Here is a 27,768-nt window from a genome sequence, read left to right as displayed (position 1 = left end):
ATCTATAAAATGAGATCCAGCAGCAGAGCAGAGAATACACTGTATTAGATTTTGAATAATCACTTTATTTCCCCTTTTTTCCTCTCACAATGGGCTGCATTCGATTGATTTGCTATGCTATATGTGTGCTGCAGGATTCCTCTCCGTGGCCTGACCTGCTGCTGGATTACATGGTGACAGACAGACGGTGAGGAGCAGCCTGGAGTCTAACGGGACCTGAGATGACTCTTTCTCAAACAATGTCGGCACAGAATATTGCTGCCTGCAGTGGCTTTCCTGCTGAAGGATCAAGTGCTTTTAATGACTAAAGTACCTTTCCCTGGAGTAGAGACACTAGTGAAAGCCACCCTCCTCCTTCCCCCAACCTCTACCTCTCCCTTGCTCTCTTCCTCTTCTATCCACTCACTCTGCAGAGAGCAGCCAAACAGAGAGCAGCCTCTTGCATCTGCTGTCATCACTGTGAAGCCAGGCGGATGCTGCCGAGCGCTGCGGAGCCTGAAGTGAAAAATTCACTTGGGATCTGGGAAGTGTGTGAGTGCAGAGGAAGAGGAGGTGGAGAATTCGGGGGGGAAAAGGAGGAGAGAAGAGGAGAGGAGAGGAGAAGAGAAGCAGACAGTCTCCCTCCTTTTCAGCAGCAGCTCCAACTTCATCATGGATGTCTGGAGTAAAAAACTCCCAGGAATTATTACACAGGTCGCCCTGATACTTTTCAGCTCATGCGGGGTAACAGGAGGAGGTGAGTACGCACATCTAAAATGATCTTTACAGTGATTTTTGTTCAAGCATTGTACAGTGGGAGCCTGTGCAGACTTATAAATACTTTTAAACACTTTCTAAACAGTTGTCATTGTGCTAGATTGAGTCGCACCTGCTCATTGGAGCCGACTACAGACATCTGTTGTGCACAGCAATCCTTTTTATTACAAGTTTATTCATGTAATTATGTCATTATTTAATAATATTTTAATATAGAGACAAAACGTGCAGCTTGAAACACCAAAATTGTAATTTTCCACCATTTAAATGTTATTACTTTCTCTTTTTTGACTTGAGTTTGAATTCCCAGTCTTTTCTGTGTATTATAAGCTCGAGTATACTTTCTATGTAGTTTTAAATCTTTGTAAATGTACATGCAGAATCCACATCTGAAGTGATGTAATGTAAAAAATTCATAGTGTTGGAAACTCAACAGTGGGATTATTTTACATAGAAACACACATTTGTGTGTCTTATCAATGTAAGAAACCTTAATAACACAACGTAATTAATCTGTGGACAAATAAGATTTACTTAACATTTAAGGAAATGAGGGATTTTGTTTGAGCAAAAAAGGGACGGATAGCATATTCAGCATCAGGTTTATATTTCCCTTGACGGACAGCAGCTATGAGAGAGCGAGAGCATAAGCTCTGAAATAGCAGAATAAGGCAGATAAAGATTTTTATGACCCTGAAGGAAATGATAGGACTCAGCAGAGTCGGAAACTGTACAACCTAAAGAGAAGAAAATGCTGTTGTCTCTCTAAAATCAATAAGTACTGCATCAAACCCTTTTTGGCCACTTAGAAAGCAAACATACAGTACATCATCCACTTAATGACCTCACAAACCTTAGAGTTCTCTTATCTGGACTTTGTTTTAGTGCTGAGCCAGTGGCACAGGTATAAAAGCTGACTCTGGATATTAATCAAAAGGAGCAAAGGACATAAAAACGTTGCATAAGGGCAGATGTTTGTGTTTCTCCTGCTGGTTCTAACTGCCCTGCTCAGCACTGAGGCAGCAGTGTACCTGATTAGAGGAAGCGTGGCTGGAGTGGCTGCAGGGACCGTTTTGTAATAGCTGACAGGTCTGTCATGACCACCAATGTTTCTCCATGATGAATTTCACGAGAGGAAAAAGGCAGATGCTTGTGTTTATTAGATTTTCATCAATTTACACGTGATTTACGGAAGCATCAGTCGTCTTTGTCAGGGAACGCTCACCTTATAATACAATAATGATACTGCAGCTCCGTTCTTTAATCCATATTCATATGATCCAGCAGCTTGTTGGGCACGCTTATAAAAAATGGATGTAGTCAGCGGGTCCACAAAGGGAAGCCTGTGTGTTGGAGTGCTTTAGATCCGTATGGCTTCTCAACAAGCCAGCGGGACGACTTCACCGATTGTAAAAAAGTTTTCTTTAATGCGAGAAAAATGCAGAAAAAGAGCCTAATTACTTCACCCCACAGAGTGGGAGTGAAGTATTGTTGTTGGCGGCTCTGTCTGTATGTGTGTATGTGTAGACTTGTTATGTGATGGGGTGAAGTCTGCCATCTGTGATTGCCTTGTTGTCACTTGATATACCATCAGTAATCATTTCCCTTCAGAGTTTATGGGCTTAATCATTAGGTTTTCCTCAACACAGCATGGTGCTCATTTCTTTTATTCGCCTCCAATCATTGTTCATTCCATGTTTAATACTAATCAGACTTTGCTTTAGATTTTGTGATTCAATGAAATATTTCAAATAATAAAAATGGAAATGGCATAGACATAAAAGATGGTCCCTTTAGTGACCTCTCCAAAGCCCCTTTTCCACCTATGGTCCCAGCCTTGCCACAGCATGGCACGGCACGGTTTAGGTTGGTTTTCCACTACAAAATAGTACCTACTCAACATGGGCGGAGTCATCACTGCATGGCTGCGTGGAACTGCCGTGACTTTGTTTTGCACACGACACAGAAATGAGTGACTAGTGACTTGCAAAGCAGTTGTTTTCAGTCTAACTAAATCATTAGAGTCAGTTAATTAAAACTATTTGTTCAGTACTTCCTCCATGACTGGAGCACACACTCCATCTGTCCATTCAGTCACTGGACTGAAATACAGCGGCAGGGTTTGTGATGCAGCTCGCGATCAGCAGTGCTGTCGCTAAACACACCAGACTGTTAAATATTGAGATTTTAGACATTTCCCTGGTAACTGTTTGAGATGAACCCATGTTTTTAGGACTGTTAAGTCTTTTTTCGGCTCATTGTTCGGCTTGATTCTTGTGTCGGACGCGTGGCGACGTCACACATCACCTCAAGTTCTCTAGCTGTCTCAGGTTTTTCAGATCTTTCCACAGACCAGCGACAGGATTATGATTAAGACTCATTTCAGAATACTCCAGTGTCGTTTGAGCTACTCTTTGGTGTTTTGGGGAATCCTAACAGAGGACCCATGACCTGAGACTCTGACACTATAGGCAGCATTTTTTGGTCCCAGAATTGCGCCTGAATGGAGCAGGTGAAGGCAGGAGATGGTGCTGATGTGGTTCATGTCTCAATGGAGCAATTAGGTTGATGCAGCCACATGTTTTTTTTTTAAAGCTACCAGGGCAGTGGTGTCAGACATTAAAAATGCCTTTTAGGTGTCCTCTAAAACTTACTTTCTTCTATCACAGACTAACTTTTTAACACACATACCTGCTGTTTGCATTTGTTCCTCAAAGCACTACAGTTTTCGGCATTGGAGTTCTCTCTCCTAGATTGTGTGAATCTAGTGAACACACCAGCAACAAGCACTCATCATTGCTATCATAGAGAGTGGATGCTTCATCAGTCAGATAACACACACACACACACACACACACACAACTTTTCTCTCAGTCTCTTTCAGACCTGCTAGTTCCCCTGTGGAATTCCTATCTTTGCTCTGGGCTGATTTGGAGTCCGTTGAGTGTCTGCTCTAATCGCAGCCTAATGACAAATAGAACTGCCGCCCTCCAAACCTTTGTGTGTACATGTCCTGTGAGTGTGAGTGTGTGCACCTTGAGATAAGAAACAAGTGTGTGTGTGTGATAGGAGGTGAGCGACGGAATGCTAAGCAGCATAAATCTCGTGTGTGTGTGTGTGTGTGTGTGTGAAGCCTATAAATGCAGTAAGTTTCTTGCATGTGCACATGTTGTGCTCCGATAACGAATGACTCACCACTCAGTCACCAGCAGAGAGGTGGTCAGGTTAAAATAAATTTGTCGCTAGATGCCGCATTTAAACTGAAAATCGTTGTTGTTGTTCAAATTCAGCTGCTTTTGTCCCAAAGCTTTTGAGAAGTAAATGCCTTGTCAGCCGATGATAGATGCTCAGCTGTTGACTCTGGTGTGTTTGATGGTGAAGCACAAAACTAAGTGGCATATTTTTACTTCGGGGTTAATGAGAATACACTTTTTTCTTAACATGCAACACTATTATGTGACACAACGTTATAAAGACAGAGATGTTGCTCAGGAGATAGCGCAGGTCATGCTCTAGCCACATGGTTGGTGACAGATCTCTGGTTCCTTCACTCTGCATGCCTAAGGCTGCATTTACATTGTATGGTGCAGGTGACCCCATTCTCATTGTGTCCTCCCATGTGGCACAAATCAGATATGACCCATGAAGGTGCAAGCATGACTCTAGAGTCTAAATGATAATAACTCTAAAATGTTAGAGCAACAAAAGCACAACAAATAGAGGAAAAGATTAGTATCTTAAAGCTGAAAAGTGATGTCAAATTTGAATGACACTTAGTGTCCCTTCATGTTAGTATTACCCTCCTTTCTCCCTGTGTCACCACATATGCAAACAATTAATTGCAGACAGCCCAAGACCCATAAGAGACCACAAGACTTGCTGCTTCTGGTCCTGTGTCATCACTGTCATCCTTAAATCAGATGTAACCTTTCACAGATAAGCATTTATCACTCTATAATTAACTTAATGAGATGACATAATTGTGTGGCCTGGTCAAATATCTGTATGTGCCTACAGTGTGAATGTCTAAATCCATGAGTTGCTTTCACAGCATCATTTTTATTGTTAACCTGCAGGCTCAAGGCTGCAGAAACCAGTTTGTATCAGACGGAGGAGATAGTGAGGTGTGAGGAGTATCGACGGTGTGATTATTAATGGATTATAAAAGTGCACATAAGTGTGTGCCAATTATTGAGATCATTTTCATCTGCTTCCCTCTGATGTCAGCATACAAATCTAGGCTTGTTTTGTTTTTATCTCCTCTGAAAATGATGTTTGCCGACATTCATACATCAGTGTGAAGGGGGAAATCTCAGAGGAGAAATCAATCTCCATCATCGCGACGCTTTGGGATGGATTAGTTTAAACTTGCTGTACTCGACTTGAATCTTTAATGTCAATCATCCCGTGCAGGATTCTGGCAACTTTATTTTGATGTGTGTCTTCTTTAGGACTTCAGCTATAGTATAGAGATCATAAATGCAAACATGACTCATTCTGGCAATGAAGGAGAGGAAGCTGAGGAGAGAAATCTCCTCTTATAATATGTGTTCAGAAGAGGTCAGCCATAATACCAACCTGATGAAGTCCAGGCTGTGTTACACCAGGAACAGCCATCACTGCAAACCTGGAGCCGTCCATCAGGAGTTTAGATTTATTAACACAGGGACAAGTAGCTAAGTGATAAAACTGACAGAGGCCTGCAGTCCATCCATCTGAGTTTGTGATGCATTGATATTTGCTCAGGGCCGACCCCACTGAAGCTTTGGCTCACTAAACACACACACACATTCATCACAGGGGCCTGTCATTACCTTTAAATAACTTTTATTATTTTAAAAATCACTCTCTGCTCAAGTCGGGTCTCTTGACACTCACCGCGGAGCTATTCTTGAGCCTCAGATCACCTGATGAAGAAGACGAGTGAAACTACGGATGTCAAAAGTGACACTAAAATGAAGTCATTCTTGTCCCAATGGAGTGTGATTGAGAGGATGAGGAAGAAGAGGATGATGATGTATAAGTAGATGGAGGAACAGGAGAATGGTGATAAAGATTAAGAATAAGAAGTAGAAGTATAGTGAATGAGATCAGGAACTGATAATGATGTAAACGATGGTGACAAAGATGATGCCACTGATAGCGATGATGATTATGGGGACGATGATGATGATGATGATGCTAAATAGACTAAGGATATGATAAATAAGTATCCTTGATGATGATTGCTAAGCTGCAGACAAACAAATGAATGTTATAAAGAGAATAACTGTTCCTTCAAAACAATCAGCAACCTTATGTTTCTGGCTAACTTAACCTCCCATACCCCTTTAAAACAAACACCTTTATTACGTCTGATTACATATTCCCTCTCTGAACAATGCATCGGCTGTTTACGCTCTCAACCCAAGCTGCTACAAGGGACAATTAGATCCAAAGCGATGTCTTGGTAAATGTGAGTGCAGTAGAAAAGTCATTGACTGTAGCTGACATTGAACAGCTTTGGAAAAAGGTCAACTAATGGCCAACAAGCAAGAGAGACGAGGGATCTGACGAGCAAAGCATTGACTATGAGAGAGAGAAGAGAAAGAGGAGAGATTGCCTTCCATTTCCTTCAGTGCCTGACATTTCATCACTTCACATCCACAGATCAGAGCTGAGAAATATCTCACCTATTGATAAGCACTGGTTCATTGCAATTTCCAGTAATTAGCTCTCAGAAGTGAGGCTAAGGTCATCCTGAGTAGGGGTGTCACGATCAAAACGATGTCACAGAAACAAAGGTGCAATCAAGGATTTAACGGAAGCTGCTGCCAACTAACAGTAACCATGGCAACTGCTGATTTGGGAGACACATATTTTTAGGTCCCCCCCGTGAGTTTTGTCAACAACGTTCAACTAAGTTGCCGACCAGAAAACCACGGTGTGTGAGCTGTTTTATGCACAGGACGTTTCCACATGCATCGTCAAGTACGTAAACATGACTACGAAGACAACTCCGTTAACACAGGCAACTCCTCCGTCAACTCGTACTAAAGCAATAACTAGTGCTATAGGTGTGTTTGCAGCATTCGATATTCGACCTTATTCAGTGATGGAAAACCCTGAATTTAAACATTTAATTAGCATAGTGGAACCATCCATCATCTACCGCTTTATCCTCCATCAGAGGGTCACGGGGGTGCTGTGCCAATCTCAGCTGACCTAGGGCGATAGGCAGGGTACACCCTTGACAGTTCGCCAGTCCATCACAGCGACACAAATGGAGAGAAACAACCATTCACTCTCACACTCACATCTATGGTCAATTTCGAGTGACCAATGTACTTAATCCCCATATTGCATGTTATCTGCCCTGTGGGAGGAAGCCAGAGAACACCCACACACACACACACACGGGGAGAACATGAAACTCCATGCAGAAAGGGCCTTGTTCCAACTTGAACTTGAACCCGGGTCTTCTTGCTGCAAAGGCAAGAGCGCTCACCACCACACCACCCGTGTGGCCCCGACTCTCTAACTAAATAAAGAGGCAGCTACAGCGTCATCACCTCTCAGTAAAGTTGTTGTTGCTCGGCAGAAGCAAATGTTGTGAAATATGCATGAGCAAAGCTTTTTGCACATTTGCATGTGCTTACACCAAGCGCGACACAAACAAACAATGACAGAAAATGACATCATAGCATAATACGCTAATTATGATACGAGGCGGGTCATGGTTTACAGGAAATAGCAGCACATGCGAAGGTGGTCAGTTGATTGCATTGATTTGCATGCTGGTGCATATAAAGAAGATACAGCACCATTGTTTTCAGTGAGTTTGGATGTCAGATTAGATTTGTTGATGCAGAATGAGAGACAGTGGGTTATGATTTAGACCCCCCCTTGCAGCAGCACCCTTCTGAAAAGTGTTTGTGCCACGAGTGCTGATCAGTAGCTGCACACTGATCTATCACTGATCGATGCATTTTTGTAAATCATTAGAGAAGAACGTAGAGATGCTGATCACCGGCACTGAACCTCTCAACAGGTGATTATGTTTTTAGGTGGAGGCTGTGAAAGGAAACCATAATGAAGTTTGACTGTGACACATGGTCACAGGTCACATGTCGCACACACACACCCAGTCTGTTTTTGCATTCATCTGTGTATCAATAATTCACACTCTGCCGCGCCACAGCAGCTAAATAAGTCAACAAAATGGGTTTTACACAAGGAATCTGGACTCTACCACAGGTTGGTGACAATGTGGAAGAAGAGGCCTTTTCGCTATTTTCGTGGCTTTTGAGATTATTTCCAATGCACCTTTTGTTGAATTTAAGAGCTTAGTTTTTAAATGTTGTCTTTATTGCTGAAGGTTGGAAACTGTTGTATTCCGTAATTTGACTTAATGAGAAAGCCTTAAACCTTTTTCCGTCTTTGTTATTATAAATGTGTTCAAAACGAAGAACAAGCCAACTGCCGTGATAGGGAATAAACCAAGTTGCTGCCAGCTGTTTTGAAGTCACCCCAACAAACAGTGTCATTGTTTTGTCTTTAAAGGAATGCATATCTGTCCAGTAAAACACGTCTAAGTCATTTTGTCCATTTACCGCAACATCACAAAAGGTTGTGAGAAAGTGAGTGGTTCAAGGGCACAATGCTGATTGTGTTTTTCCTGCCAGGTGGGTGATTAAAGTTTCTCTTCATCAGCCAGATTCTTTAACCTTTCCAGCTCTGCAGCCATGGGGGGTTTCAGTTTACTGCCTGTGCAGAAAAGGATGAAAGTAAGACCTGGCAAACACTGAATAAACACAAATTCATTGACCATTTGGAAATGGTAGAATTTTATTGATTTTTCTTTTTCATGTAGTTTAGTTAACAGCAGTGCACATTTCCTTAGCTGCACCAGCATTGGCTCTAAATTTATATACATATATATATATATATATATATATATATATATATATATATATATATATATATATACAGTATATACATTTATATCTGCACACTATAGGATGATTTTGTGAGTAAATTGTCTCAACTTCATTGCACAGGAAAGGTGTAAGTGTTGAACAGAGTGCTCATGTCATGCTGCCTGAAACTTAATCTTGAATCCAAGGGGTTTGAGCCGAATCTATTCACTGCTTGTGCTTCCCAAGGTGCTACTGATGGTTTTTTGAATGTCCTTGTCCTAAATTGTGCGGGGGTGAGGCAGTGCGTAGACTCTGAGTGGGACATGCATCAGTGAACACAAGAAACAGGTCCAACAGGACGGGCTTCTACTTTCCCCCGTTGCTTACGGTTTCCTGCATGTCATGCAGAGGCTCGCCATGTTAAAATTCTCCACCATACATGGGGTCAGGCTCTACCACCAGGGGAGGAGACGACAAAGCGTTTCTCCTCAAAGCTGAAATCCAGTCGGTGGCTCATAACCACAGGACGCGATCATGGATCTTTCTCTCTTTTTTTGCCCCCTCTGGATTCTCTGGGATCTGAGTCATAGTAGCACAATCCTCATTAGCATCTTTGAGCTTATTGGTCACATTTATAATTATGCTTATTTTACCATGTGCATTTTTTGAATCAACATGTCATTTTGTCTTGTTATTTTGTCCTCTTAAATGACAGGGATGGCTCCACACCACTATTTTGAATCTTAATTTTAAAAACTTTAATTTCTTTTCACACTGGTTCAGTTGAGTCTCTCCAATGGAGAATCTGTCCTCTCTTACATCAGCTTAGCTGTTAATAACATTAATAACTAGTAGATAATTAAATAGCTGTCTCTACTGCAGAATAATTTCCTCCAGGAGTGAAGCCAGATGTTAGCAGGTGTTCTGGGGTTCTGTGATCAGTGGGAAGAGAGTTATAGACAGGCCAACCGAGTATAACTTCATAATATTAATTACTTGTGGCTCGCGAGTACCAAATCAAATGTAAGTAACATGAGCCATGAATAAACTAAAAGCATAAACATTACCTGGATGAACCGGAGTTTAAAAGCCGTGATGTTCCACTTGGTTGGATAAGCAGGTCAAGTCGGACATGTCAGAGCACAAAAGACACACAAATGTGATGAAATGTTGAGTTTGATAAATCACATTTGAGAAAATGACATGAATTACAAATAAGTCCTTCGGTGTGTTCTAAAACAATGTAAAGAATTCAGTGTAGCACAACACAACACAGGATGTACTGCATATATTGCCATGGGATTACAAAGACCTTGAGGAGTGGGAGGCAATGTTCACAACTTAATTATTGTTTTTCCACCCATGGCAGTGCTTCTACAGCTTCCTTGATGTTAATTACAGATCCTCATGCTTTTATTGCTATCATTTCTGCGTGCAGTTTATGGAAATTCTCTGGCAACCTAGCTCTGAGCGAGGGAGTCAAGCTGTTCACTCTAAATGTCAAGCTGAATGATATCTAAATACCACAAATGCATATGTACAGTACATGCACTATTGATGCTCTGTCTTTCTCCTAATCGCTATATTTTCAAACTTCAATGGAGGAATCTAGCTGGGAATATAGAATAATTCATTACTGTTCATATTCATACAAAGCAGTTAGTCACACCTGCATATATTACATGAGACTGCGGCTCTTTGATGACGACAGTTCAGACTTAAAGCTTTAGTGAGTCACTTTTAAGAAGAAATAAATCCAATATATTAAAAGATTGATAACCCAGCTCACACAGTGTAGATTAAGACAATATCAGATCCACATGAGTCTCTATGTTTTTATTCTGAGTATAGATGTTTTTAGTGTCGCACACAGAAATGTGATGTCAACACAAATGGAGGCAACGACAGCATTACACCAATAAAGTGAGATGAGATGACTGTAAACAGCTCAGAGTATGAATGAATATACAAAGAAGAGTACGACAGAATTGAGTAGAATATAATAGAAAAATGCTTCTTTCAGCATGCTTCCACAGTCAGGTCTGATAGTTTTGCTTGACAGAGCCTGTTTTCAGCTGAAGGACTCGACAAATAAATAATATCAAATCCTCTCTGTTCATGGAGACGAAGCAGTATCAGCTTGATTTAATCATTCATTCTTTTGAGACGCTGTTATTCCAGCACATAAAGTAACACTTATTCATGGAGAGATCGGTGGCTATAGGTGAAGCTCATGGTGAAAAAAATGTTGGAATACACGTTGCAAATGTGCCGGATACTATTTGGAGTGAGGAAAACAATTCAGTGATCTTAAACCCGTAGATCTTCACGAATGCTCTGCAGCAGCTTTGTTTCAGCCAACAGCTGTCGAGCTCCAGCGTCTAAATGTTAGTGACATTTGTGTTTGCATATCCAGGCCCATCAGATTATCTCCAAAATAGTTTTCAGACTTACATATGTTTGCAATAGTATAGTATATAGTATATAGTTTGTGACATGCTATAATAGAATAGTATAAATTAGAGAAAAGTGGCATTACAAAGATATTCCATAGATGTATTATAAATATGCTAAAATATCAATCACAAAGAAACCTGTGCCATTTTTTTAATGCTGTCTTTGAAAAAAAAAATTTGGTTTGCTAATGTCAAACTGAATTTACCATAAACCTGGCTGATAGAAAAAAAAAAATCACAGCTACAGCTGCTGCTGCACTTATTTAAATGAATTAAACAAGGTCATGAAAATCAGTAAAATGAGGATTGAGGCTCATGAAAGAGCTCAGCAAAGACCAGGGTAAAGGAAAAAATATAAAGTACTGTTGGGCAAGAGGAAGTCCAGCTACTGCTTCACTTTCCCTTGATGTCCTGCTGATGTGTCAGGATATTTTATGAGCTGCAGTTTTTTAGTCATTGACCCAAACTCAAGTGATATTTTTCCTTGTGTTTGTTTATTTCGGAGGTCCTCAGCATTTTCTTTATCCCCTTCCACCTCTTTAAATTGGTTTTTCACAGCCAGCTCTGTGACTTGTCAGCCACTGGTACAGAATTAAGTCCTGCTCAAAGGAGTTGTTAAATTATTTCTGGGTCAAAAACATAATTGAGGTTTTCCTTTGTGATTGCATCAGCTCCATTAAAAAAAAAAATCTCAGTTCATCTATGACTGCTGTGAGCCATGGTCCTGAAAAATATTAGATTAGTACTCAGTTTGGACTTTTGTTTTTTTCTTGATTAGAATTTTCACATTCTTCTTATTTTCAGTTATTATAGTCTGGTTTCCCTCTTTTGTGACTGGCCTGTCCTAATGCATTTCACCTGTGCTCAACTATCCCTGTCCTTTAGTCTCTGCTAGTCTTTGTTGTATTCTCTGGTGTTTGGTTCAGCTCCAGTTTGCAGTTTTGTTTCCCCCATGTAATGTTTTGTACTTTGTTTTTTTTGACTTTGCATACATTTCTTCACATCTGCCACCGGCGCCTGTAAAAATATAACCATGTTGAGGTTTTGCAATTCAAGATTTATCAACATCACCTATACAACCAGGCACCTACTGTAGCTTTCAAGTGAACACAAAATGGACGTAATGTGCTATTGAAGAAGATCTTAACTATCAGTTGAGATTAGTATTTCCTCACTACATGCCACACAGTTAGGCACAGCTAAATCTTATACTTTATTAATCTCCTTAGGGAAATTATTTCTCTGCATTTGACCCATCCTAGAATTAGGAGCACTGGGCTGCCACACTGAGTAGTGCCCGGGGAGCAATGGAGGTTGGGTACCCCAGCCCCTTTTGACCTGCTGGGGACTTGAGCCGGCAGAGAGTTTCTCCAGGTTCTTCAGTTTAATCCCACATGTTCAAATCGTAAAGGTTATTTGGACACTTTAAATGGCGCGTAGGTGTAAGTGTGTGAGTGAATGGTTGTTCATGTTGGCCCTGTGATGGACTTGCTACCTGCCCAGGGTTCACCCCGCCTTTAGCCCTGTGTCAGCTGGGATTGGCACCAGCAGCTCTGTAACCCTCATGTGAAGGATAAAGCGATGGACAATCAATGAATGAATGAATTCCTCAGGGAAATGTTAACTGACTTTAAATGAGGTGACAATTAGCCTCAATTTTTCAAAGATTGTTGTTTCTGCAACCAGCGCAGTCACTGTTCAATACCAGTATCTCAAGACCAGCATCTCATCCTGCCAAAGTCACGGCTGTTTAAGTTGTAAACTTTATTGAGCTGTTGTTTGAACACTTGAACACCATGGACTCTTGCTGGCTGCTCCCCAGCTAGCTGATTCATGGCCTTCAAGCCTCTAGTCTGCATCTCAGTCCACAAGTTTTTAGCCTACTAGCCTACTGCCCAAGGCTTGGAAAATAACCAGTTTTCCATTTCCAGTCAGTGTCACATCCAGTGTCTGTTGTTGAACCCCAGTCAGTGGCGATGTGCCCGGTCGAACTGACCTGAGCCTCTGCACCTCAGTTGGTGCCCCTCTTCTCCAGGATTACATCGCAGCCAACTTCAGCTCAGTTGGTGACTCCTGCTGAGCTTCTGGTCGTCTGGTGTTCCGGGTGACGTCTGCTTTTCAAACTCAGTCAGTGTGACCTCTGTCACTGAAATTAATTTGGCACCTAAGCCAACCTCAGCCCCTGCAGTTCGACCCTTGGCCAACCTGTTTTCCCTGGTTCTCAGTCCTGAGTGCAGCTCTCTCCACATAGACCATTTCTAAATGAATACATCTATTTTATGTTTTGACTCACAAGAGTAAGTCTGTATCCTCACATTATCTCATTAACATGTAGCATTATTCAGATAATGCATAACAATGAATAAAAGCAAGATGGAATCAATGTCCCATGAAAGATAGACCAAAGTCAAAGCTAACATACTGGGCAGGAATCCAATGTCAAAGCACTCCAGGCCAAGTCTGATTAAATCTCAAAAACAAAGTAAAGACAGCTTAAGATCTTTCATTAATTTAATTTCAACAAGCGATATCTTATCTCTTAGAGATGCTCCCAGCAAAACATCCACTGTTTGACGGCAGATTTAGCGATGGAAGCCAATGGGTCATTTACTTTTGCAGTGGGGTGTATTAAAAGAAGATTTAGTATCACATTTTTAATCAAATATGAGTGCACATAGTTTTGGGAAGACTGATGTATGAGTGGAAGATAAGTATTGATCACTAACACAAAGTTAAAATGTAATCAGTTACAAAATCGAATTGTGATGTCACATGCCACAAGTGAAGTGCTAAATCAAGGAGTGTATTTCAACCAACAGTACACAGTGCAACTACTGTGGTGTGACATGCAGAGATGGCCGACTACATACAGCAATAGAAGACAATAGTGCCAAGCTTGCAATTAAGTCAAAAAACAAATCACATAGACGTAATCACTTTTTGATCACTTTCTACAGGAGCCGAGCTCACATGTTGTGAAGTCACACATTGAGAGGGTCACTAAAACTTAACCAACGACCATTATTTAATCGCAAGCAATGCAGTTTTCATTGCAGCGTCTATCATGTACATAAAGGAGATGAACAAAGTTTGGTAACGAGGGGCCCCAGTGCACGGTAGTTACTGATAACAAAGTACAGCGCGCACACACACACACACACACACAAAGGGAAAGCGTTCAGAAAGGCGCTTGGTGAAAGTGCTGAGGAGCTGTTTGATGTCACTCATAATGTTACATTATGTGTAATTTTTTTTATATGTACTGTATATTGTATTTAGCTGAAACTGCTGTGTGTACATTTTGTCTTCATCTCTGTCAGACCTGACTGAGGGAGCATTTGTGTGTATACAGCAGCAGCAAACTGATGCTGCTGAAAATGTTTGTTCATTTTTATTTCTAGCACAATGTTGCTATTCCTCCATCTGTCTCGGCATACGGAGGAACGACGCCATATCTTATTACTGAGAAACTGAGTTGTGGACATTGTGTAATCTCCTCTGGTAATAGTTTAACATATGTAACAGACGTTTGTTTTAACTAAGCACTGCTAGCTTAGCTTACCCTGGTGGAACATCACTGGATGATGAATGAAAAACCTTATCAGTGAATTTTTAAACATTGAAATAATAATAATAATGAAAAGCTTGTTTCTCATTATGACAGAACTGGCTGTGCAGGCTGAGAGTATGTTTTACAATTGAATCTTTTCTTCCTCTTCTGTTGTTGACAGAGGTGTGTCACAGTCCCCTGGTGTCAAATCTACTGCCCTCATCCTTCAGGAGCTCCTCACAATTGTCTGGCAGCCATGGGCCAGGTTTTGCTAAGCTGAACCGAAGAGAAGGTGAGTCAGAACTGTACTCTCTTGCTGAGCCTCACTGTTCTTCTCACCAGCTCCGTTCTGTGAGTTTGTTTTGGGGTCATTTAACGGTCCATCAACCAGGTTTTTTCCATCTAAACCACAGAATCCGTGCCTTTTCAGTTTAGGGTAATTAATGGGCCAACACGGTGGGGCAGTGGTTTGCACTGTCACAACAAAAGGGTTCTTGATTCTGTGATACCTTCTGTGTGGAGTTGGTATCTTCTCTCACTCTCAATCTGTGTGTTCATTTTATCCCAGTTCATCACCTTCCTACCACAATCCAGACTAATTGCAGACCATTGCCCAGAGGTGTGAATATAAGTGTGAATGGATGATTATCAATGACTCACTCACCCTTTGTCAAATGGGATTAGTTCCAGATCTTCCATGACCCAAGAATGAGCAATTTAAAGGATAAATGGTTGAAGAATTGGCTTGGGGTGCACTGGCAGTTTACCTGTTCCATTTATTATAAGGCTGAGTATAAGTATTTACAGAAACATTAAGAGCTTGGATCAATAGTTCATAATGTTAAACTCATAATGTTCGGTAGATTGGATGTTACTCTCCATTAGAAACAATCTCGCAGGCCTTTTACAAGTCAGCTGGGTTCCATATCTCTCTCGGAACAACGCTCCACCTTTGCATGTAAAATATAACACTTTAACATAACTGCAGCATTATTTTCTGTTTTTCCTGTGCTCATTCTTTCCTTCTATCTCCACTGTTTTCATCGGCCGTGCAGAGAAAGGAAAGCTGCACAAAGGAAACTCCCCTCTGTTCCTGGTCTGATAGACTCACCTCATGACTCGCTTCCATGCAGGGCACACGGCACACAACATCAAAAAAAAAAGACTCTCGCTTGGATTCAGACCAACTGACAGATACTTCCTTGGGGGAATGAATGAACTGACAAACGGAGACAGACAAGGCAGAAAGAGAGAAGAGCAGTTATTCCCCCTCTTTCTACTCTGGTTTTAGGTGAATTTATTAGTTAAGAATGTCACACCATGGAAAATGGTCATGTTTTGTCACAAAAGAGTGACCACATTAAAATAATGTACGCTGAAACAGGAAGGTGCAAAAAAAGACACGTTTTTTGCTGCATTGTTGCACGAAGAGTCGACTCGTCTCCAGTCACACCTCAACCTTAACTGAGTAAAGACACTGCTGAGGATGTGAATGATTCTAACCACCTGGGAAACTGCAGGAGGTGCAGCCCACCAGTTTTCTTGTGTGTTTGGTAAAAGCTGCGAGCAGCAACACCCGCTGTGTTGCCTCACTTCAGTCAGCCACTGCTGACTGATCTGAGTTTGATCTGTATAAAGGAGAATTTGATGCTTGCAAAAACAGATAAGATGCACGTAAAGGGAAGAAATATGTTACTTTTTTCCATGTGCTTTGGAGAAACTGGAGATGAAGGGAAAGGCACTTAGGATGTAATTATGGTTTTGTCCGGCCCAGAGAAAACACGAGTCAGGTTACAGTTCAGTAAAGGTTCTCAAAGGCAGCAGAGGAAGAAGATGTGTAAAGCTGAAGGAATTTAAAAGGGAAGAAGTAATGCAATATCATGGATGCCAAAAAAAACACCAAGAACAAACATTACACTAAAAATGGAAACAAATGCAGCAGAAGGTGGTTATGCATCATTATCCAACCAAAATTACACAAAGATAATGGTTGAGATAGAAGATGAAAAGGAAGGAGAAGAAGAAAGCTAATGCACATGCCAATGGTCCTGGTGCACCACATGAGAAAAAGACAAACACTAAGAGAGAATGGAAAGGAGCATGAAGATGGAAGAGAGGAGCATGTTTTCATCTCCAGAGAGCAAAAATGGAAAGGTGGGAGTGAGAATGTGGGGCATCACAGACAAGGCTGTGACCCATGGGCAAGAGAAAAGAGGAGAAGGAGACAGTCGACATTACATCACCGACTCATAATGAAAAAGTGACTGTTTTCTACCAGCATCATTTTATCAGTAACATTTTAAAAAAAGTGTTTACAATAATGTATCATGGTGTCGATTCATCCGTGGAACATTTAGGGCATTGGCACCAGCAGCCCATGTTGCTAAATGTGCGGATAAAGAGATAACGGAAGGAATGGATTGTTTACAGTTTGATTCCCAGCTACTCGAGTCTACATGCCATGTTTCAACACAGTAGGGCACATTCTAAATAGGTTCAGGCCATTTACCATTCATGGATTCATGGATCGTTGCTGGAGTTGATTCAAAGATGGATCCGTGGAAAAAAATCATGTAAAGGGTTTCACACATTAAGAAAGCTTTGAGCTTCTACTCTCTTCTTTATTATACTGGTGAGTGTTTAGGTTGTGAGCTACAGTTGTAAGCACCATCAATATTATCTTGCTCACAATCAAACCTTTATAAGGTATAAGGTATAATGCCTCATTAATCCTCAGCCTGATATTAGTATTGCATTAGAGCTTAGACCTGTAGCAGTAGTGTTTGCTCAATAAATCTAATTGAGCTTTGAGAGGAACAGCATTCACTTCAGACATAATCCACAATATAACAAAATGTTTCATTCATGTGAAAATAAAAGCTGCTTTAATTATTGAATCCCAGCTGTTCTTACTAGAATTCAAACCCCTGCTAATTTATTCCTCCTCCAGCTGCTGCTAATGCTCCTCACCCTCTAAAGTCACTCTCTGAGGAGACTCTTCATTCAGAGTTAATTTAAAAACAAAATGAGCCGAGACTCAACACACGGCTCCATTTAAGAGAAACATCAAGAGATCTTTGCTTCCTCCCAAGGCTCTGCACTTGTCTTTTTGCTGTATAAGAATGTGCGTTAACTTATTGGCTTTGTTTACAAAAAAAAATGGACATTTTACTCAGATTTATAAAAGTGTCTGATTTGTTTGAATGAATACCAAAAGCAAGACATAGAAAACACACACAGCAAACTGATCCCACAGTCAAATAATATAATGAAGCTGAAGGAAATTTGAAGGAATTTGAATAAATATGAAGGGCTCTGAAAGTCAAGCCTGATGCTAAATGAGAAGTTTTCTACCCACTTAATGCTTTTCAGTTTGTCATCACACAAGTATTTAAGTTGCTAATTCACCGATTAGCATTTAGCTTTGTATTACTACAACAGGGTAGTATTTTTGAAAAATCGTGTTTCCCAACATCAGTTTTCCCTGAGTTGAGAAATGTCTTCATTCTTTTCTTTGTTAGCGTAACTGTTAGCAAAGATGGCGGACACTGTTTACATTCTGGGAATGAGGTACCGCCCCCCTACGAGTGGGTCTAAAAAGTTTGGAATTAGCGTTGCAGTATCAAGCGTCACTGATGGACACGTAACAAAAAAAGAATGAAGATATTCTCTATTCAGGGGAAACTGAGGTTGGGAAGCACCATTTTTCAAAAATACTATCCCTATTCTAGTAATACAAAGCTAAATGCAAATCAGTGAAGAATTCCTTTAAATAATTTCAGTTACTGCATATTGTTTTACAGCCTGTTAACAATATAATTAATTAATTAATGAAATCCCTGGAAGATCATATTCTCTGTCTCTATGAGTACTTAAATGTCTTTCTCGTGTTGTCCTTCAGATAATTTTGTGCTGCTAAATCTTTTTTATTAATTACTGATGACCAATTTGACTTTGTAGTAGTTAGTGCATCTGTTGCGGTGGTTCATGGTCGGCCTCAGTTAAGATCTAAGACGTCGCAACCACCACTGTCCATCTTTGGAAAATATGCACATGGTATTTCATCACATTTTACTCTGGACACAGAGACGAGGCGTAGATTGGCTTCAGAATGCTAATCTGTGCATGTGTGGTAATGAGTAATCTTAACTGACTAATCTACCTCGGGAGGAAACAGAAAAAACATCTCATTATAATAATTGGTTGTGGGGGTCTTAGGGGTTTCTGGTTTGTAGTGGTTGAAACTGCTGACTCCTTTGAGAAGATAAGGCAAGTAGACTCTCCCGAGGTCTCTTGCTTAACCTGATTTCAAGTGACTCAACTGGCAGAGAGCCCAGATTCAAGTTCATTTTTAAAAGGAATTTTGATACAGATACATATATTTTGAATTTATAATCTTTGGCTGCCAGCAGTAAAAAAGGGGAATTTCAGCAGAAAGAGGGTGACATTGATTACAGTCTTTCGTTGTAATTATTTATTAGACATGTCTTCAAAGTCACTCGAAAGTGAGCAGTCGTCTGACATAAAAAACACATCGCAGCAGCCCTGTAATCAGTGGGATTTCTCACATGTTGTGACTCATTTGTGTACTAATAATACTTTGTGATGACCGCTTCCATCCATCTTTGCTTTTTGTGAGCTCAGATTTTTTTTTTTTCCCTTGCCCAAGACTTTTTACATTCCCAGAGGTGAAGAATGGCAGTGGCAGACTTTCAGGGGGAGGTTGTTGTGAGGACAAACAGTGGCTGTGGGAATTATGGGGCAGAAATGCTCCATGGAAAAAATGTTGGGAATAGGCAAAAAGACAAGCCTTCTGAACCAGGCTGGAAAAGCTTAAGGTCTACATTTCAATATAGTCTTTTGTGTTGGTCAGAATTATGTTTCAAGGTTTTTCAAAAGTTAACACAGGTGAGAGCATCCTCAAGTTAGGTCCTGTCCTTACTATGAAGGGACTCACTAAGGTAGAAGAAGAAATGCATGCAGTGAAATGTCCCTTTCGTCTGATTCAGCACATTCACATGCACACACACACACACACACACACACCTTGTGGTATTTTAATTATTTAAAGTGTCTTCATTTTATGGGCCTCTGCCCTCGTACTCAGGTTATATGAAGCAATGAAGTAGCTACTTTTAATATTGTATAAGGCTTGCGGTGTTCACCATAAAGGCCTCTGCTGCAGCTCATAGGTTGTGGTTTGTCGAGAACAGGCTTTATCCAAGAGATGGACTCTGATAAAACCTTCACAGTGCGAAGATTTAAACCATTTAAAGATACAAAAAAAAGATAACTCTTCTTGTTCATGCTGTCATTTAATTTCCCCTTTTTTTCCTCCACATTTTCCAGCTCCCTTTTCCTAACAAACGTCACGTACACTTATTCGATGTTTTTCCATTTTTGTAAAGAATCAAATACTTTTATTGTGCCTTTCCATCCTTCAGAGGTTTTTCTTTCCTCCTTCTCTCCAGGTGCTGGAGGTTGGTCTCCCCTGAGTTCAGACAGGTATCAGTGGTTGGAGGTCGACCTGGGTTTGCGCACAGAAATCGCTGCTGTTGCCACCCAAGGCCGTTATGGCAGCTCTGATTGGCTGACAGCCTACCTGCTGATGTTTAGTGACACAGGACACAACTGGAAACAGTATCGACAGGAGGACAATATCGGGGTGAGTGCACTGTGCAAAACTACTGTCAGTACTGTACTCAACTATGTGTGCTTTCATTTTTGCCACCCTTCCATTGGGGCACCAAGCACAGTGGCCCAACTCCTATAGGTTGGAGCTACAGACACACACTACAGTCCATTGATTTGTATAAGATCATAACTTGCATGTGTTGTGCTGTGAAGTCTGCATTATATAAGTTTTCAGATGTGCTGTAACCATGTATCACCAGTAAGATGTGCCAAAGTTGCCTCGAGGAGCATTACACCAGGGTATTTACTTAAATTAAAATGCTCTGCCTGGAACAATGTTTGCCTGATATTGCTTCTCCCCCAAATTTATAACTCCTACATTAAAATCAAAGATATTAAAAAAGTTTCTCTCACACACACTCTCTTGTTCACTCTCACCTCATTAGGCATAGCAGCTTAAAATTGCCGTTTCAGTTACTAACATTGGGTCAACACAATTTAATACTAGACATTGTTCAATAGCTGAAAGTTTAATACTGAAAAAAATGTGTTTTTCACGCTTCCTGGAGGTGGCAGGACTCTTTGCGGAGGTGACTACGGTTGCACTAAAGACTCGGTAGCACAGTCTCTGACTAACAGTCTCATTAGGACAAGGTTTGGCAAGAAATGGATGAACAGACGACACACATGGATACAGGGGGCCTCCTTCTGTTGCTCTGTCCGAACCCTCCCCATAACATGACTGGTCTCTGTGGCCCCTCCAAAGCCACTCTACACATCTCTCATACCCATTCACATGCTGCCGGCACAGCGGCCAGGAGCAACTTGGGGTTAAGTGTCTTGCCCAGAGACAAAAAGGCATATAACAGACCCCCCCACCCCCCCAACATGCACATGGTCACAGTTTCATTCAGACCAGACTGAGGGTCCACATCAGTCTAGTATGTGTGAGTACACATTTCATAACCCTGCATAACCCGTGATGTTTGTTTTTTGACATCACATATTTCTGCAAAGGGTCTGCATGTACCATTGTAATCTTGTAGATAATGACATCCGTGTAAAGCAGATTATGGCCATTATGGCTCTGAGTGAGTCATTTGTGTCACTGCTTGTCTTGTCACTGTCATTGCAACTGTTGTTTGTGTCTATTTTTATTTATTCTTGGTTGCTGCTGGCTGTGCTTCAATTTGCCCCTCGTGGGAAAATAAAGACAACTTTGAACTGTGGACTCATAGGGACGTATAAATCTATAGCCTAACCCTGACAACATGATGTTAAATGACAAGCACCATTTTCTGAAGCACCTCATCCCGGTGATCAAGAGAAGCCGTGACATATTATTAAAGATATGCAAAGTCTTCCCTTATAGCCAGTGTTTAATTTGTCCATTATTGGCCGCGGTATTACATACCATATATAAGAAATGGATGCAGCCTTCTGGTTTGAAAAGTGAAGCCTCAGAAGTAGGAAAGAAGTGACAGTTAACCTTTTGAATGGAAGTCTTGAGGAAAATGACTCTCCCTCGCACTTGATTTATAACACCAGAGTAGTTAATAGTCTCAATCACTCATTTAAGGTCTTCAAAAGAACATGAAGTCAGTTTTTTAAATGATGTACCCATAAAGTAACTACCGATATGTGCTTGGTTGAAAGTGACAGCTGTTAACTTCTGGTTTCAAAATCTGGCTTGGTACCTGTCAAATCTAGAAGCTTGCAACTGGAAGACTACGTTCACATTTTTAGTCATTTTAAGGGCTCATTGTTGGGAAACTAAAACACAACAGCTCATATTTGTGAGGAGATAATACAGCATAACGTAATTACAAATATTGTCTAAAATGTGTGTTGAAATTCCTTTAATTTGTCTGCATATCCTGACATCAACATCTTCAAAGTAATCATAAAAACAGTTGTGACGGATGCATTTGAATTAATGTCCAGGTGAAACAGAATCCTTAGATTTCTTTCATTAAGTTTCCAAAAAAAACACACGTAAAATTGTTCTGGGGAAAAAAAGCTCTAAAAATTCAAAACCTGTTTGTCAAGCATTTAACTCTGAAATGCTGTATTTATTTATTTTTCCAGCTGGGTTGTTCTCTGTCATAAGGTAGAGGCGGTCATGTCATAGCACCTGGTAAAGACAGACGATGCTGTGACAAACTGCTTCATTTTAAATGAGAGGTGAGACTCTCACAGTGAAGGTAAATCTAATGTCAGCTTGTTGATTTCACACCCAGCATACAGTAAATCGAGATAAATCCACAGCGTGTCTCAAACGTCCCACTGAAGCCCCCCACGTTAGTCAGCCGAGGTTATTATGTTTTTTTTGGAAACAGAGTTGACTGCTTAGCTGCTTTATCAGTCATAATTCCTTCTGGGCCTTTCTGTCTTTTAAGCTTTAGAGGCCAGAGTTAGCGAGTAATGCTGTCTCCTTGGCCAGTTTTCTCCTTCTATCATCTTCTCTTCTCATTCTTTCAAAGGATGCAAATGGGCAGATGGTGTTGGGAATATATACTATTCTAACCAGGGGATATCTTAAGTGTTAATGGAGGTGAAGGGATTGGAAGCAGGATTCCCTGTAGCGCTGGCACAGATTCTGCTGAGTGGCACCCTGAAATGCAAATGTGGGCTCTTTGACAACAGCTACAAACTGGCTGTAGGAAATGTAGGTGTGACATTTGTAGCTTGTGCATATGGTACACATTTCAAGAATGCACTGGTTTCGTGATTTTTATGTCTCTGCATCTGGTTATGGTAGCTGGAGGCCTTTTATTTTCAGGTTTTCCATCTGGGAATTTCTTAGAATTTGGTACCTGATTTATGACAAGAAAGAGATTTATTTCAGGTTCTTATGCATTTTCTCTGTCGATAAGTTCTGGTGAAATGCATTCTGGGATATACATGGCTTTCACAAGTACACTCAACTCACCCCCGATGCGTACTTGGTTAAATCTGTGGAGCCAGAACCAGAATATTTGCGGGTATGAGAACTGTATTTGTGAATTAGAACACAGTCTGACCATCTCAGGCTTTTATTTTGGTATTATCAGTTACTGAACGTGTGATTTATATTTAACACTTATATTTAGATTTCACATTTATATTTAATATTTAATATATTTAATATATTTATAAGTTAACAAATATTGTTGTGAATTATTTTTATTTATTTTTTGGTTTATTTTAAAGATTGTTTGAAGTTAATATGGCGAAATGTTGATGTTATTTTCAGCTTGAGACACTTTTTAGACTTCAGTGGTCAAGAGTCAAAGGTAAAGGTCATAGTGACCTAGTTTTTTGGTGTGTTTTTTTTAATCAACATCATATATTAATAACACCGTGATATGAATTTTAATTACAGCTGACCCAAACAGTCGGAAATTAAAGATGAATTCATTAAACATTTAGTGGTAAAAGGTCAGCTTGTCATCTTAAAAATGCCCTGAGAGGATATTTTCAAATGTGCCATAAATATTCACTGATTAACAGTTTTGGTTTTTGGTGCTAAAAAGTCTCAATGGTTTCGTCTCTGTGTCTGTGTCATGGCCTTTAGGAAGTCACGGCCTTTTTGTTTTATTTACTTATTTTGGTACATAGGGTCTTTCCGTGTCCCTCTCTTACTGTGACATTGTGCTTTATTATTAGACTGCACTTCCTGTCTTCATCTGCCTCTCTCTCCCTCCCTCTCTCTCATTGTAATTAAAGTGTCCTTTAACGGATTTAATTTCTCGAGTCAGGTCATATTATCAAACGCCTCAGCTACATGAGGTGCACTTCTTCTCAGCTCCCTCAGCAGGAAAAAGTCATGTGAGGAGGTTAGGATTTGATCGCTGACAGACTCAGCTGCTCAGCTCTGTCAGATTAGTGAAACATCGCATTTACACGGTTCAGATGATGACACTTGACTTCAATGAGTCAACACTTCAGAGGAAGTGTCACAGCATCACACGGGGATGAAAATAAGCAGGCATGCTCGAGTAGTCACAATCTCTACGTGCCAGTAACCCCTCGCCCCGATCTTTTATGTTAAATTTCAGGTTCATGATACTTTTCATTTCAGACAGTGGAAATGCCACTATATGAGTAGTGATTATGTAAGGAAATGCTCTTACCCTCCCCACAGACTGGAAGTACTGTAGGTAGATGTCGTCCATCACACAGGAGGACATTAATGAGCTTGACAATAGCCTCAAATGTTATGACAATTTATTTATTGTGGTTATAAACTTCTTCAATATTTAATGAACTTGTGTTAAATTAGAAGAAAATCATATAGCAATATATAGTATTGAATAATTGCATATAGTCACTGTGACATCCTGCACTTTAATATTAGATTGAGTGTATCTGAATATAAAAAAAGGGGAGAAAAAGAATGTGAGCCAGAAGACAAAGGTCAGGAGCAGGGTTACAAACGGACACAAGCAGACACAATATGGTCTACCTGACAAACGACCTGGGAAAACTCTTGTAATTAAATCATTTATTGCAACAAATCAAAATACAGTCAGACTTCAGATGCAGAAAACTCCCATACAAGAGCGAGTCCAAGCAAGACACAGGAAAACACAATGGACTTTTGAGCTTGTTAGACTCTGATTGAGAAATGTGGAGTGATGTGAGGCAGCATTGGTGTAGCAGGAAACGAGTGAGGGAGGAGTGTTAATGAAATGGTCTGGCATGGTGTGAGAGTTGGACTGTGACTAAAAGATTGCGGTCAGCTGGGGTGTACGACCTCTGTGTCCTGCACGATCTAACACAAGACTTCATTTGTTTACGTAACAAGGTTGTGTGTTGACTGATCAATGGAAATACATTTGTAACTGTGTCTCCACTTGTCCACAATGTACTGGCTGTACAATGTCACCTGATATTCACCTCATTGACTGTCATTGATGTATTAGCAAATACAAAAAAACCTTTTCCAATACAGACACTGAAGTTTGACTGAATGAGTAGTAGTTAAATAAGAGATTAAAACTAAAAAATGTTTTATTGTAAAACGTCGTGTAAAGAGCTGATTTTTTTTAATAATGAAGATTATAATGAAGTGTTTCCCTGTCACAGAAAGAAAACAAACACCATACACACCATCTTACTTCTCATCAGTGTGAAAAGAAGCTGAACTACTACAAAATGCAATTTTGCTAAAAAGGGGAAACATTTATAGATTATTTTAAAAAGAAGTTGATAAAGTCCACAAACATCCAGTCACTCTGGCTCTCAGAGGATCACAGAGGTTAATAAATGGTATTCTCCATGGACCAAGTGTTTACCAACATGTCTAATATATATAAAACTACACCTAGTGCCTCACAAATCTAATTTTCTACCCGATTGAGAAGCAATTCAACGGGAATGTGGCCCTATCTCCACAATATTCCCCCTCATTAAGAAGAAAATCAAACATATCACTTCTCACTGAAGCCTTGGGGGATTGCAGTTCAGCTTCATTGATCCGAGAAAATAACGTGTTCAAACAATAAAGATCCAGAGGGAGATGTTTCACATTTGTCTTTGTAGGATTTCTCACTACATGGACAGATGCTTTGATTGAAAAACCAGGTAACATTTATGCTCTCTGTGTGTTTCAGGCCTTTCCAGGAAACACAAATGCAGACAGCGTGGTCCAGCACAAGCTCCAGCATCGAGTCACAGCTCGCTATGTTCGTCTCATCCCACTGGACTGGAATCGGAATGGCCGCATTGGACTCAGGCTGGAGACGTATGGATGTCCTTACAGTTAGTTCTGGCTTTTTATTTCCTTACACTTTTTATTTTTATTCAACAAACAACACCTCAACTGCATGTTTTGTTTTTTCCGGCTTGGGGGGGGAATGTAAAATTTCATGATCAATGGAAATCAGGGACTGAGGTAATGCTGCACTCGCGTGTATGCAGTGGAGGCTTCGAGTGGACACTTACTTTAAACGGGGCAGGGTCACACATCGCTGAACTGCACTGCGGATCCATCGCCACTTTGCCAATGTCGAGCACGGCAGACTTTTTCAAGTGGCACCAGCCAATTAAATCATCTTATGCAAATATCTGAGCACAGGCACTTGCAAATCAATATCACATTTATGCACTTAAGGTCAAACAATCCACCATCCAAGCGTAGAGCACTCGGACAAGGCTCTCCTCTCCACTGCCGGTGTTTGTGTTCGATAGAGTGGTCACACAGTGTACACCATGCTGCCAGTGTGAAAAGTGTCTGAAAGTGACCTAAAGTATTATTGTTGTTAGGCAGACTCACCTTCAAGGGGTACAGGGACTTGCAAGTAAGTGCAGCAGACATCATATTTTACTTTACCACATTTAAGGTGCAGTAACGCAACTTTTTGGTGATTTTGTTCGTCGATGATGTCATTCCTCAGCTCTTTGTTGTTTTTCGTGGGCAGAAATGACGCATTCTTCATCTGAAAATGGGCTCTGTTAAGCAGTAATCTCAGAAGGGATTGCAGAAATGTGTGTGTGTGTATACAGTAACAGTGCGGGGGTGAGTCTGGGCAGGCAGCATTTATCACCTTTAACTGCTAATTGAGTGTAATTCACCTCTGAAAGTTTTCATGGGCACTGTAGTTTCCCAACCTGTGCATAGTTGTGTACAGTCACTTTACGAGTGCACTTGTGCTGTTGCCTGCAGTGACATAAAATGAATCACTTCCTATGTGCAGCACAGGATTGTCACTGCTATACTGAGAAACACAGACAGAAAGAGGGTTTCCATTACCAATTGCAATAAAAACTGGTAATGGAAACATACTTAACTTTAGAAAAACCTCTCAGATATTGCTAAAACATTTTTACACTCATGAGATGGTTTTTCCACACATTTCTATATAAACGTTTTGCAGCGAGAGGACCCGGGTTCGAGCCCCGGTTGGAACAAGGGTCTTTCTGCATGGAGTTTGCATGTTCTCCCCGTGTGTGCGTGGGTTCTCTCCGGGTTCTCCGGCTTCCTCCCACAGTCCAAAAACATGCAATGTGGGGATTAGGTGAATTGGACACTCTAAATTGACCATAGGAGTGAGTGTGAGAGTGAATGTTTGTCTCTGTGTGTGTGGCCCTGCGATGGACTGGCGAACTGTCCAGGGTGTACCCCGCCTATCGCCCGATGTAGCTGAGATTGGCACAGCACCCCCGCGACCCTCTGGTGGAGGATAAAGCGGTTAGATGATGACTGACTTTTGTTTTGCAAAAAACTATAATGAAAACACAACTGGAGCAGCTAGTCTTAATCAGCGTTGTGTGAACTCATATTTGTTTATATTAACAGGTACACACTGTAAATGAAGTTACAATTAACCAATATTCCAGTATGTGTTTCCATCCCTGATGGAAATGACGAGCAGGTGGAGAGGGCGCAGACATTTGAGGTTGAATTAGTCACATGTGAAAGACACTGGAGCCTGGAAACTGCTGGGCAGGTGAGGAATGGACAGAAAAACGAGACACGGCATTAGAAGAG

At 40.7% G+C, this 27,768-nt stretch overlaps 1 protein-coding gene across 1 annotated transcript in view; it reads left to right on the top strand.

The window, feature by feature from the left end:
• The first annotated feature begins 606 nt into the window (after positions 1-606).
• The window catches only part of LOC122781422 (contactin-associated protein-like 4), a 62,425-nt gene continuing 35,263 nt past the window's right edge, over positions 607-27,768 (top strand). The window contains exons 1-4 of the mRNA XM_044045054.1: positions 607-736; positions 14,842-14,952; positions 20,132-20,325; positions 25,892-26,039. Of these exons, the coding sequence (XP_043900989.1) occupies positions 652-736; positions 14,842-14,952; positions 20,132-20,325; positions 25,892-26,039 (538 nt within the window). The 5' untranslated portion in view covers positions 607-651. The remainder of the gene's footprint in view (positions 737-14,841; positions 14,953-20,131; positions 20,326-25,891; positions 26,040-27,768) is intronic.

The sequence above is a fragment of the Solea senegalensis genome, linkage group LG15, assembly GCF_019176455.1.
Source record: "Solea senegalensis isolate Sse05_10M linkage group LG15, IFAPA_SoseM_1, whole genome shotgun sequence".
In the NCBI taxonomy this organism is placed as follows: domain Eukaryota; kingdom Metazoa; phylum Chordata; class Actinopteri; order Pleuronectiformes; family Soleidae; genus Solea; species Solea senegalensis.
The sequence above is the reverse complement of the archived record's forward strand: the minus strand, read 5'-3'. Positions and strand labels throughout refer to the sequence as shown.